The sequence below is a fragment of the Schistocerca piceifrons genome, chromosome 1 (assembly GCF_021461385.2).
Source record: "Schistocerca piceifrons isolate TAMUIC-IGC-003096 chromosome 1, iqSchPice1.1, whole genome shotgun sequence".
NCBI lineage: Eukaryota > Metazoa > Arthropoda > Insecta > Orthoptera > Acrididae > Schistocerca > Schistocerca piceifrons.
This window is the reverse complement of record NC_060138.1, coordinates 897,127,802-897,142,220: the sequence shown is the minus strand read 5'-3', so window position 1 is coordinate 897,142,220 and position 14,419 is coordinate 897,127,802. Positions and strand designations below refer to the sequence as shown.

Sequence of the window (14,419 nt, the reverse complement as noted above, 5' to 3'; positions counted from 1 at the left end):
AGTACTTTGGGATACTCTAATTCCAAGTGCTTCTTTGGCAGAGTCCATGAGCCCTTCCCTCATTTTTATCCATTTGTCATTAACACTTTCATCAACACTACCTCTTTCCCATTTATCCATAAATCTATTCTCAAAACCTGATGTCTTTCCTACCTCTTTGGGTCCTTCTATGTTTAGTCTTCCCTTTGCTCTACCTCTCCAGACTTTTTTCAACTTCACTTGTATTTCTCCCACTACTAGGTTGTGGTATGAATTTATATCTGCTGCTGGATAAGCTTTGGCATTCTTCAAACAGTTACTAAACCTTTTTTGTATCAGGATGTAGTCAATTGATACCTTTCCCTTTTCAAATTTGATGTCCATGTGTAACACCTCCTTTTGTGGTGTTCAAATAATGTGTTACCCACTGCTAATGAATTTTCTTTACAGAAACTAATTAGTCATTCACCTCCCTCATTTCTTATACCTAATCCAAATTTTCCTACTGTATTTTCATCTCTTCCTTCACCCGCTACTGCATTCCAGTACATGAAGTACAAGCATATGTAATACGTTCACAGAAATATGAGTGGTTCAAAGACTTCTTAAATAATAGAACCCAGTATGTTGTCGTCAATGGCGATTGTTTATCAAAAACAAGGGTTTTGTCAGGAACGTCCCAGGGAAGTGCGGCAGGACCACTATTGTTCTCCATATACATAAATGATTTGGTGAACAGTGTGGGCAGCAATCTGCAGTTATTTGCAGATGATGCTGTGGTGTATGGTAAGATGATGAAGTTAAGTGACTGTAGGAAGATACAAGATGACTTAGACAAAATTCCCAATTGATGTAGTGAGCGGCAGCTCGCGCTAAGTGTGGAAAAATGTAAGTTAGTGTGAATGAGTAGGAAGACTACTGCAACCCTCACAAATGTTTGACTGGACCCATTTAATTTCTTGACAAATTCTCAACTTTAATTGAGTGATGTGAAGCTGAAACTGCTGGCTCAGGACCTAGCTAAGTGTTACAAGACAGTTTGTTGAAGTCTGGAGCTCTACAAAAGCTATGAAGTGCTCATCAAACACACTGAGTACAATCTAAGATGTTCACCAGGGCTCTTAATTATTTTCTCCTTATATTGTTAACAAATGACCGCCCAGAGTACATTTCTGAAGTGCTCTCTGCGGGCAACACAAGTATACTGACAACTAGTGGTGAAGGTGCATTACAAGAAATAGTGCAAGCAAATACTTCTCACCTACAAACTTATTATGGGCAGATGGTTTACATATAATAGCTCAAAAATCTATATAAATGAGTTTCTACACAAAACATAATCTCACTGCATTAAATACAGAAGTACTTTGGTTTTTTTGGACTGCATACCAGGAACACACTAAGCTGGAAAATGCATACACACGTTATCAAAGGACCTTATCAAACTTTGTTTATTACTGAGGTTAGTATGAGATACAACCTATTAAGGCACTTTAAAGCTAGTGTGTTATGCTCTACTGAGATCTGTTGTGATGTGGGGAAATATGAGGGTGGTTTGGGAAGTAACCATCTTCTAGTGTGGCACTAGTATTTGTTCACAGAGCACCACCATTGTTACATCTGCATGTTCTCTGATACATTAAGCATACGGATGTGAAAGTATGAACCTCATTCTTTCATGCATTCAGTTGTTATAACCTCAAAATATGAGTACTGTGATAAAAAATCCTGTGGAATGCAAAGGCAGTAGTAAGATTTTTTCTGCACAAAACATTTCAGGAGCAGACATTCGTCATCAATTATGTGCTGTACGTGGTCCTAACATTATGGATGAAGTTGTTGTTCAACAATGGGTTGACTTTTCTAAAAGTGGTAGTACAAACATTCATGATGTAGAGAGAAGAGACAGGCCTACTGCTGTCAGTACTGATCTTGTCAAGAAAATTGGTGAAAGACCTCATGTAAATCAAAGATTCACCGTCTCTGAACTTTCTGAACAGTTTCCACAAATTTCTTGTACAGTTTTGTATGAGGTTGTCACTGAAAACTTAGGCTACTGAATGCTCTATGCTCAATGAGTACTAAAATTTCTCATAGAGGTCCACAAAACCAAACAAATGGGCCCTGCCTTAGACTTCCTTCCACGCTATGACACAGAGGGAGAAGGTTGTTTGAAAAGAAATGTGATTGATGGCAAAACCTCAGTGGCATATATAAATGTCAAAATTAAACAATAATTGATGATAAAGGAAAAGTACCAGTTTGCTTTTGTTTTACAATATTACTTTTATTGTGTTAACTGTTTTTGGCTTACATTGTGATCTTCAGACATTTACTGAGTATTGTCGCCAAAGAAGTTACAATGTTTGCAAACAACATTGGAAGAGGAGTAACACGTCTAGACTGAGCAGAAACATACAGTAAGTAACATCTTTGAGAGTGTGGTGGTAATGCAATGAAAAAGTAAAAAAAAAAATCGAACAGTAAATAAATAAAAAAGGAATAAACAGGAAAAACTTTTTAAAGTGGAACACAAACCAATTAAAACAAGAAACAATTATCAATGTAACTACAGAATACATAGAGAGCTTAAGCAATATCAATAAGATAAACAGAAATAAATAAACGCAGGAAAATGGAGGAGTTTGTGGGATCATACAGTAAGTTGTTTCATCAAATATTGTTTATATTTTACTCCGTTCATTTATTTAATGCAAACTGTTACATATCCATAGTTTTGAATATAATGTTAATGTTAAAATGCAGTACCAACACACACTCAAAGATTGCATCTATTGTATGTTCCCTCAGACTCCTCCACTTTCCTGTATTTATTTATTTCTGTTTATCTTATTGATATTGCTTAAGTTCCTTATCCATTCTGTAGTTACACTGATAATTGTTTCTTCTTTTAATTGGCTTGTATATCACTCTCCATGTTTTATACCTCCTGATGCAGCCTTGTCAAGTACTAACTTTATTTTATTTTATTAGTTTTGTTTATTAATAGACACTGTTATGTAGGCATGCTGTTCCTATTCTGTGTTAAAGTTTTTCCTGTCTACTCCATTTTTATTTATTTACTCCATTTTTATTTATTTACTGTTCAATTTTTTACTTTTTCATTATATTATCTCCACACTGTCAAAGATGTTACTTACTGTATGTTTCTGCTCAGTCTGGACATGTTACTTCTCTTCCAATGTTATTTTGCAAACATTGTAACTTCTTTGGTGACAATACTCAGTAAACGTCTGAAGATGGCCTTGTAAGCCAAAAACCAGTTAACACAATAAAAGTAATATTGTAGATCAAAATCAAAATGGTTCTTTTCATTTATTATAATGTTGTTCTACCAAGAACTGATGGAAGATTTTGTTAAGAATAATTCTTGGTTTGGTTGTTGTTGTTGGGGTCTTCAGTCCTGAGACCGGTTTGATGCAGCTCTCCATGCTACTCTATCCTGTGCAAGCTTTTTCATCTCCCAGTACCTACTGCAACCTACATCCTTCTGAATCTGCTTAGTGTATTCATCTCTTGGTCTCCCTCTACGATTTTTACCCTCCACGCTGCCATAACAATTCTCCATGCAAGCCGAAGAAATCTCAATAAACTTTGTCATTGAGGAAGGTTATGGCTACAGTTTTTTGGGATGGTGAGGAAGTTTTGTTAGGTGAATTTATGGAATGTGGCATGACTGTCACTTCAGATGTCTACTGTGGAACTCTGCAAAATCTTTAGTGAGCCATTCAAAACAGACTTAGTGATATGCTTACATCTGGTGTTGTATTTTGCATGACAGTGCTCATTGTCACTGTGCCCAGAAAACTCTAGAGATTTTGAAGCAATTCAAATATGATGTTTTTAATCATCTCCCATACATCCCAGACTTGGCACCAAGTGATTTTCATCTCTTCATTCACATGAAGAAATGACTTGCACTACAGCACTTCGATGAAAACAGACTTCAAAACGCTGTGAAAGGTTGGCTATGCATTCAGGTGGCAGAATTTTATGAAGATGGGTTTTGTAAATTAGTGAAACTCTGTAACAAATACTTAAATTTAAATGGTGACTATGTTGAAAAACAGCAAAGAGCTGATGTTTCAAGAAGTATATAACTAAATTTCTCACCCTGCGAGGTTTTTATTTACAGACAAATGGAAACTTTGTTCCAAATGGCATTTTCAGTTACAGAAACAAACAGTTAAAATACTTTCATTACAAAATATACACGAGTACAATAGGATACTTTTCAAATAGTTTAAAATGTGTCTCCAACTTTAAACCCCCCTCCCCCTCCCCCCCCCCCCCCCCCCCCCCTCCCCCAGTATAGCTATGTATATAGATAATTTGCACTGCTGCATAGGCCAACATTTAAAACCCTACACAATAAACATAATTCCTATTAGATAAGAATCAAAAATTACTTACAAATCTTGACACAATGAAATAAGGGCACACAATGATACTGAAGAGGAATCAAAACATGCCATCTGAAACATAATAAAGACATTATGGTACATTGCATCAGTCTTAGGTGAGAATGTTTTGTACTGATCGCATAATATACCAGTAGAGGTTGAACCTGAAATACCTCATTATGACTCTGCTAACCTCAACAAACAGTTTCAGAGTAGCCGTTACCAAATGCTTTGTGTACTCAACTTTGCTCAGAGCTGTTTGTTGCTTATTGTTTTCATGTCTTATTTTTAAATGAGTGAAGAGACTAATCTTGGTCTATTGTGGGCTTTGGCAGTGACACCCAAAATTTTAGAAGGGAGTGGTGAACCCTATGACCATGTATTAATTTTACGTTCGTGAAAACATTTAATAGGTTGTGGGCTACCAGCCCTCTGAGAGGGAGATGGGGCTTGTTCCTTCACACTGCTCCACATTCCTCATGTAGTCTTAAGTCACTTGCTAATGTCTACCTTCTTACTGTGTCCACACTACAGCACATATGCTACTACCACAAAAATCTTCAACATAACTCTCTAAAGCCAAGAAATGGGCAGCAGTGATAAATACAAGGATTTAGAAAAACATCTTCCAAACAAAACTTCAACAATAGAAATGAAAGCCAGACAAACATTTATTACATCATTGCCTATTCTATGTTGCAGAATTTCCAGAAACTAAAGTTTGAGGTTTTACATTCATAAGTTTTATTTGTCTGTATATCACTTATGTATAATATTTAAGGATAGGCATGTTGACATTCAGATGACTCTGTATATTATAGCTTACAGTTAATTTATTTTTGATTATGCATGTAAATTTTATAAATATTTCCTCTACCACAGACTTTTATTTATCTTATTGTAATATAACTGAACTATCCTGTATCTATTGGGTAATCATGTAGACTTAATGATTTAATCCATTGGCCAAATGAAGACTCAATGAGGGCAACTCTTCATTGGTAGCATATGTATAATGCTAGCACAGAAATTTTAGCAAAACACTGTGATGCCAAGAAATGGGCAAACACAGATAAATACAAAGAATTAGAAAAATCATCAGCTTTACCTGTGTATTGAACAGATCATTGATGTATCACATAAAAAGTCTCTAAATGTGCATTAGCGACAAACCATTTACTGAAACTTCTTGGCAGATTAAAACTGTGTGCCAGACCGAGACTCGAACTCGGGACCTTTGCCTCTCGCAGCAAGTGCTCTACCATCTGAGCTACCCAAGCATGACTCATGCCCCGTCCTCACAGCTTCACTTCTGTCAGTACCTCTCTCTTCCAGGAGTGCTAGTTTTGCAAGGTTCGCAGGAGCCCTTCTGTGAAATTTGGAAGGTAGGAGACGAGGTACTGGCAGAAGTGAAGCTGTGAGGAAGGGACGTGAGTTGTGCTTGGGTAGCTCAGTTAGTAGAGCACTTGCCCATGAAAGGCAAAGGTCCCGAGTTCGAGTCTTGGTCCAACACACAGTTTTAATCTGCCAGGAAGTTTCATATCAGCGCACACTCCGCTGCAGAGTGAAAATCTCATTCTGAAACCATTTACTGCTTTGCATTGTATATTTTAACGTTTCTCATGTATCACAGGGCACAAATTAGTGGGAGCATCAATAGTATATTGTGTGCTTTAAGCCTCATCCCACTATTATACATAACCCTCCAACATTGATGTTTACATTTTTCTGCAGCTGCTCTGGTTCCAGTTCAACGTACAAATTTTCATGTCTGTGTGTGTGTGTGTGTGTGTGTGTGTGTGTGTGTGTGTGTGCGTGTGAGTAGTTTTTTCTGTCTTTTTTATGGATTTTTGAGTATGTTGTCAAATGTCAGTGCTTTCATGCATTGTAGTAGCATCTTGAAAAAATTAATTTGATAACGAATTTTAATTTTTATGTTTCTTATTATTTTCACATTGAATTGCTATTTTATAGGCTTCAAAAAATACTACTATTACATATACAACAACTGCTGAACAAATACTACCTACCGAATGTGGCATGAGAGAAATAAATAATTATGTGGATGCCGTAATTTCAGAGGCAAGAGTACTGACTGGCTCTGTTGTGGAGAAAGGTTCATATCCTTGGCAGGTAAGTGTGCTATTGCAGTAGTGCAAACAGAGTAACTAAGATTTACATTGCTAAAAAGAATGTCAAGTAATTAAAAAATATGGACTTTTTGATGTCTCATAAGTAACTACATATTTCTTTTGATGTGCAGATTCACAAGCTAGGGAATTTTACCTTTGTTATGGAGAGTGAAAGAGAGAGTGAGTGAGAGAGAGAGAGAGAGAAAGAGAGAGAAGGTTGCACCATGTGCGTGTCTGGAAATATGTGTGAGCTTAGACATGATGGGAGTACAGAATGGGTCAACACAGCCCTCCCATTTACCTCTCAAAACACAGTGCACAATCCTGTTACATTCTGATCAGGTTACCTAGGTAGTGGTCATCAGTTGGTGTTGGCAACCACAGACAGTCACTACAAGCCAGAACTTAAGTATATGGGATCCCATAGTAGTGGCTGAATGTACAGATGTTGTCACTGTGGTGGTACTTTATCATTTATCTCACTCTTAATAAGATTAATAACAGCAGTGAATGCACAATGTGCATATAATGTCTAGCCACCATCACATTAAAATCTTTCATCTCAGGATACACTCAATTTTTTGACTGTCAGTCATGTAGGCTTTCAGTGGATGTAGATCTAGTTATATGTATTATAAGAGATCATTAATATTTTCTATTTATTCATAATAAACATTGTGATGCATTAAATTATTCTCTTTATTGATTAATGAAGTGATTTCTTATCTTAGGCAAGTATACGAGTCCGCACAAGTATGAAATCAGTTCACTGGTGTGGCGCTGTAATAATCTCCCCTCTACACATCTTGACAGCTGCACATTGTCTTCAAGATTTTATGAAGGTAGCATACTTTGTTCGAGTTGGTGACTATGACACAGAGGTATGTAGATCAGTCCAAATTTTGATCCAATTCAGTCTCTGAATATCTCAGAAGTTGCTCCTGTAAATAATGAGCCTAGCCATCACCCATGATCATTTATTCATCCTTATAATTACAAGACAGGTTTGAGCTTTTTCCTGAGTATTCAGGGAGCCTACTCTGTTAGAAAAATACATTTTATTATTGCTCTTTTGGATTTTAGCATCTATTGCATGTTATCTTAATTTATTCAGATTACATATTAGCTCAGTTCAATTTCAGTTTTGTTTTGTGATATCACCTCCACGGTTACAGAGTAATGACTGGCAGTTTAGAAATTGTGTACTTAATGTTGCAGGTTTTTGACGAGGCAGAACAAGAAGCACTAATTGATGAAATTTATATTCCTGAAGGATTTAATAAAGGTTTACGTCTTAACAGTGATATTGCTTTGCTGAAACTTAAATCAAGGGGAATTTTGTTAGGAGACATGGTTCAACCAGTATGTCTTCCAGAGCCAAATTCAGCTTATCCTTCTGGGCTTAACTGTACAATATCTGGATGGGGCTCTGTTAGAAGCCCTAAATCAGGTATATTTCTATACAACAGTTAAATTCTTTTACCATTTTACCAGTTTAAGAATTAGATGCACACAATCAATATTTGACTTGTTTTTTCTTTACGAAATTGAATTTCAGGGCATTCCCGGCTACTAAGAGCATCGTGGGTTCCAATATTATCACAGGAAACATGTCGAGCACCATTTGTTTATGGTGATAGAAAAATTACAGATGCAATGTTCTGTGCAGGGTACTTGGATGGTGGTGCAGATTCATGTAAAGGTGATTCAGGAGGGCCCCTTGTTTGTCTAAATGAAGGTGGGTGATATGTACATTACATACTCTTACCTGCACCTTTGTGTGTGTTTACATGTTCGGAAATGTGTTTAAATGTTTGGAAAAGAGAATATGTTTTCTAATCATTTGAATCACCCACCCTATCTCTCTCTCTCTCTCTCTCTCTCTCTCTCTCTCTCTCTCTCTCTCTCTCTCTCTCTCTCTCTCTCTCTCTCTCTCTCTCACGCACACACACACACACACACACACACACACACACACACACACACACACACACACACTAGCCATTAGAGGAAGAAATGCTGCTGCCTGGAGGAAGTTGATGCTGTTTTTTATCTTTAGCTACTAGTCATTGCATGTGCTAGGTGCATTAGCTTCAGTAGTAGCCATTATCAGCCATTTGCTTGCAGACAAACACAAAGCAAAAGCTGTTTAATATAGAAGAAGTTGAGAAAGTTTTTGTAAGATGTAAGATGTTCTTAGGAAAGAATTTCTGTCCAAGAAATTAGAGTTGAAAATTAATCTTAAATAATAACAGTTAATATGTGAAGATAATGACTAGTAAAAGCCATTATATTAATATTCTTACAATTAATAGGGAACTGTAGTTGTATATTATATGTTATTGCTGATGAAACAGTAATTCAGTCAGTAAGTGTGTCTTGTTTGGGGGTATTACTAGTGGGGTACGATCTTTTTGTAATGGTCACCACACTCACTAAATTATTAAATGAGCCATCATTTGTCCACATGGGCTGTATTTATTTGGACCTCTTCTTTGTTACACATTCTGCCACTGTAGCTTAGTGGTCAGTGTGTCTGACTGCTGTGCAGAAGGTCCGTGTACGATTACCGGTACTGCCATGGATTTTTCCTCAATGGTAAGACATGAACAGGGTGCACTGAGCCTCATGGTGCCAACAGAGTAGCTATGTGAGTGAGAAATAGTGCCTTGAAGCTCAAGAAGGCCAACAACGCTCAGAAGAGCTGTGTGCTGAACCCATGCCCCTCCATACTGCATCCAAATGATGACACTAGCATAGGATGACATGGCAGCAGTAGATCTGGAGTGGCCTGTCTGGGCCAGCACACGTAGCCTTGTTTGCTTGCTTTGCTTTACTTTGATACATGACTAGTCCCAGGTTTTTAATCCCTTGTTGAGTATTTAGCTTGAACAAGGTGTCTTACGCATGAAAGTGGCAATGTATTCGTATCATGTGCTGTGGTTCAATTTCATTTACAAATTGTCCTTTTCATGGTGCACTTAAGTGGACCTGTATCTGTAAAACTCATATTCTAGTATAATTTGTAAATTAACATAAATGGAAGCACTTCTAAATATGCTACCACTTTCATTTGTTGTTTGAACTAAACACTTGACAATGGGTTGTAAATGCCAAAACTAATCAGATAACAAAAGAAATGGTCTAAATAAGTACAGCCTAAGTGGAGAGATGCTGCCTTCAGTTAATATATAGTAATATGGATTGGAAACAGATGTAGCAGTTGTCTGATTATTGGAAGGATTGGAAATTTTCCACTATAATTCCTTGCCTCTATTGCTTTATATCTGGGAGCAGATTTTTAGAATATCTTGATAACATTTCACAGGAAAATTCTGGACTCCATGCATCTTATGGAAATGCTGTGACAATTATAAAACAGACTAAGCAGTATCTTCCTGAATGAGTTGTGTTTTAGTCTTGATTGTTGGATGACTATTTCCCCCGTTCAGGCATCCATTTCATTTTTGGTTCATGATGATAATACTGTGGAAAAAATTATCTTGCATTTCAGTCCAGCTGCTTTTGAATAAGTGTCAATACAGGTGTGGTAACAAGTTTGGACAAGATAAAATAATCAGCCTCCAGGAAATTGGTTTGTTGTAACATGATATTCAATTATACAGGTTATGCTCATTTGACAGTGATGCATGTGTGGGACTGGTGGATAGATGATGTTTGTATTCAGTAACAAGCAATTAGTCAGAATTGTAATGTGACTACAACATTGGATGATAGCTGTCTTGCGCTCTGTTTGCAGCTCAATCCACAGTGTTGTCTCAGCTCCGGAACCCTAATGTACTAACCGAGACAGTAAATCATGAAGAATAGCCAGTACTACAGCAGCACCTATGCATGGCAGTAGCAACCAGCACATGCCAGGTTGGTTCTGCCACTGCTGGAAGGCTGGTTATTCTTCATGGTTTATTGTTGCTATTAATACATATCACTGAAATGAATATCACACTAGACTAATTTGAGACCATTGTATTGGGGAGGTCTGTAGAATTCCATTTTAAAAACCATTTTGTTTGTAATGGAAAACAGACTGACACCTTTCTTCAGCACTGGATGTCACATGAAACATGTCATGAGTGGCATTTGTTTAGGCTGACTTCTATTACATATCACAAAAATGAAACTGCAAATAACACACACACATCTTAAGTCAGAGACTCAAACTGGCTTTCAGCATGTGCAATCACTCACTTCCCAGTTAATGTTTACTGACATGCAACAAACAAACACACACACACACACACACACACACACACACACACACACACGTGTGTGTGTGTGTGTGTGTGTGTGTGTGTGTGTGTGTGTGTGTAAGACATAATTTAGTATTTTAGCCATCATTCAACATGGAGATGATGTGTTCAACTGAGAGACTCATCTGGAGTCTAAATCGTAACTTATTGTGAATCTCATATTTCCAAATGTACTTAACAATTGAGTAACTGGTGGTCATTTGAGATGAGAGTAGATTAGATTAGATTTAGATTCAGTTTCAGTTTTCATTCTGTAGACCCAACAGGAGATGATTCTCCATGTCAGATTCTTTCATGTCAGAAAGTGTAACATAAAGTATAAAGCATTTGAATATAATACTCACTACCCTGATCATTTGTCAGGAGATGGTCAAAACAGGTAAATACATTACAGTAAACTGGAACTGTTAATATTTACAGAATTAATACGCCTTTAATAAATTTATCACACACAACAATACCTAATCTTGACTTGTCATTAAGTGCTGTCAAAACTGAAATCCGCCAGACTTTTTACTTAAGCTAGTCTAACAGTCCCAGTTAAGATATTCATCTGTAGAGTGCAAGGAGTTGCCTATCAAAATGTCTTTCAAACTCTGTTGAAACTGTGTTTTATCTGAAACCAAGTTTTTAATGGTTGCTCGAAATTTATTGAAAATATGTGTTCCTGAATATTGGACCCCTTTTTGGACCAAAATAAGTGATCTTAGGTCTTTATGTAGAATGCTCCTAGTATTGATACTAGCTACTGGACGGAAATATAGATATATTACTTGCAAAAAATTTCATTAAGGAATAAACTTACTGAGAAGCAGTGGTTAGCATGCAGAGCTTGTAACGTGCGCGTGGGGCACACAATACTCATTAAAGCCTGTACTATGGTAAGTGAGCGGGGTTCACCTTACACGACAGGATTTTCATATAGATATTGACCGCATGTACCTGAATGGTGGCAAATCAGACTTACACCCACTCTGTACTAACAATGATCTGTCAAGTAAGTTCAAAATGCAATTACACGTCAATATGTACCAAAAGCAACGCTGAAGATGCTACCAATTTGATAATAATACGGTCGCCAGCCTAATTAGGGATTAACTGAGTTTCTTCCCTGTACAAGTTGATGTACATTCATGCAAAACAACAAGTAGTAACACTGCATAATATAGTAGAATTTTAGAACCAGAAAATCTATTGAACTGATAGTTTCACGTTCTGTACTGATATGGAAAAAATCATGAATACATAACACTGCACTATAATGTATACTACAAGACTCTATACTGTCTATTGATCTGATTAAAATCGGGCATAGGTTACCCTAGGAATAGCACTTTCGAGCCACACATAAAATGTCAATTTTGATAAAGATAAAACACTGATAAATTTTGACTTATATATTGACTTTAACTTTAAAATGGGGGGGGGGGGGGGGACCCTAAAACTGTTATAATTACGATATAAAAAAAATTGGTTACTGAAATTATCATGCATTTAAGATTTCCAGTATATGAATTACTACTCCTTTTATCTTATTTACTTCTCATTTAAATACCTTTATATCTGTCTCGAAATAATTAAACTTCATTACTATATCAATATTAAAGTTATCTTTCAACTTCGTTAGGCCTTCGTTATTCATTTACTGGTTCATTAACAAAACAGTTCTTTAAACATCATTCTAACATAACTAGGTCTGCAAGTAATTATTATTAACACAAAATTTAATTTTTCATTTCGGGACACTTGGATTGCACAACATTTGGAAAGGACCCTGCCTAGGTTAGTTGTGAGGATAATCAAATGAGGGGAAAGTTCTGGTACAATTTAGGTTATTATTGAACAGTTCACTCTATGGTCCATACGAATACAGTACTAAAAGTTTCAACCTGCTTGTATCGATGCGGCAGTTGGCGGGCGGTGAGATGGCGAGGCACAGAGCACACATACAACCACAGCTATGGCTCTTGACGTATCGGCACTTTAATTCTTCTTAGCGTCGCAGTACTTTTCCATTTAGTGCCTATGGAATTTTGCCATGCTGTGTGGGCGTTGGAACAGCATACCCGAGGCTCAGTGAAACTACGTCTTCCAGGAGAGCCTCCTCGCTCCAGAAGGTGTTGCTCAGACCAATGCCAAACTCCAACTACAACTGCTGAGCCCGTTGTGCCGTGCAGTGCCCGCATGCATTTTCCCGCGCTCGCCTGCCATCCACCTTTTACCACTCCCCGATAGCCCGGGTATTCACCCAAGGTTTTGCAGTCTACATATCCTAACACACTGCCTACGTATGGACCATACGCACAGTTACAATTTTAAACATCTTACAACAGTTTCCACGTTTCTTACATTTCAATTCTGTTACAATATTGCTTGACATTTGACATAAACATAAATATTCACATTGAAACTTGTTTACAGTTTCCTTAACACAATGGCATGAAACAAAAAAGAAATGAAATCAGAACATCAATTACATTAATTTATCAAAAAATCAGATGGAAAAAAAATTTACTTATATGTACAATAGTACAGCGTCGTTGTTGTTACAAGCTCCTTGAAAAAGATTCTACATTATGTTCTTGAATTTACACCATAAATGAGTCTTATTAGATGATTTTGCATGCTAAAAACTTTTGCTTGGTTTGATGAGTTACCCTAGAATATGATCCCGTGTGATATGATAGAATGAAAGTAAGCAAAGAAGCAAGTTTTTGGATATTTATATCTCCTACATCTGAAATCATTCTCACTGCAAATACAGACTTATTTAGGCACTTCACCGATTCTGTGGTATGCTCTTCCCAACTGAATTTACTATCAAGTTGTAATCCCAGAAATTTAACACTCTCAACCTCTTCTATCTGTATGTCTTCATATGTTATACACATGATGGAAGGAAGACTCTTACAGGTTCTGAACTGCATATAGTGGGTTTTTTCAAATTTTAATGACAGTGAATTAACTCTAAACCATTTAATAATTTCAGTGAAAATTTGATTAGCAGCTATTTCTAAATCTGTACTTTGAATTGCTACATATTGCAGTGTTTGTATCATCTGCAAACAAAACAACCTTAGCATCTGGCAATTTAACAGACAAAAGGTCATTAAGGGGGGACATTGATGAAATTGACCAAAAATGTCAACTTTCGATTTATTTTTTATTTGTTAGTACAACTCATGGGCAATAAGTTCCCAAAGTTTCAATTTTGAATATTGCCCTGGTTCGGAAATATCGTAGATCCAGTGCTGATGCACAGAGCGGTCTGAGCTGTAGGTCGGGAGGTGGGTAGTCTTCTTGTGACTCATGCTTATGTTTAGTGATTTTGCTGTTTCCTCTTCGTTTATTGCTCTCATGCCAAATGAAAACAAAACGGATTTCTTTGGCTGGAAGCTATCAAGTCAATTAAAATACATTCATATAATTATGGAAGGCTAAAACATGTTATTAGTTTCAGATTTTATTTTATCTGGACCTTTGTGACAGTCAAGCATTAATCACCTGGCAGAACAATGAAGTTATTATTGTCGGTTTGCTAAAGAAATTTGGCTTTTAATAAATCTTTTCCACTGAGGCAGTCAATTTATTTGAAATGAAATGTTTAAGTCCA

General features: G+C 36.7%; 1 protein-coding gene across 4 annotated transcripts in view; it reads left to right on the top strand.

The window, feature by feature from the left end:
- Positions 1-14,419, top strand: part of LOC124716918 (serine protease svh-1-like) — a 470,384-nt gene that overhangs the window by 399,429 nt on the left and 56,536 nt on the right. For all 4 annotated transcript variants that reach the window (XM_047243502.1, XM_047243517.1, XM_047243493.1 and 1 more), the window contains 4 exons: positions 6,378-6,536; positions 7,267-7,416; positions 7,754-7,985; positions 8,094-8,273. In XM_047243502.1, the coding sequence (XP_047099458.1) occupies positions 6,378-6,536; positions 7,267-7,416; positions 7,754-7,985; positions 8,094-8,273 (721 nt within the window). The remainder of the gene's footprint in view (positions 1-6,377; positions 6,537-7,266; positions 7,417-7,753; positions 7,986-8,093; positions 8,274-14,419) is intronic.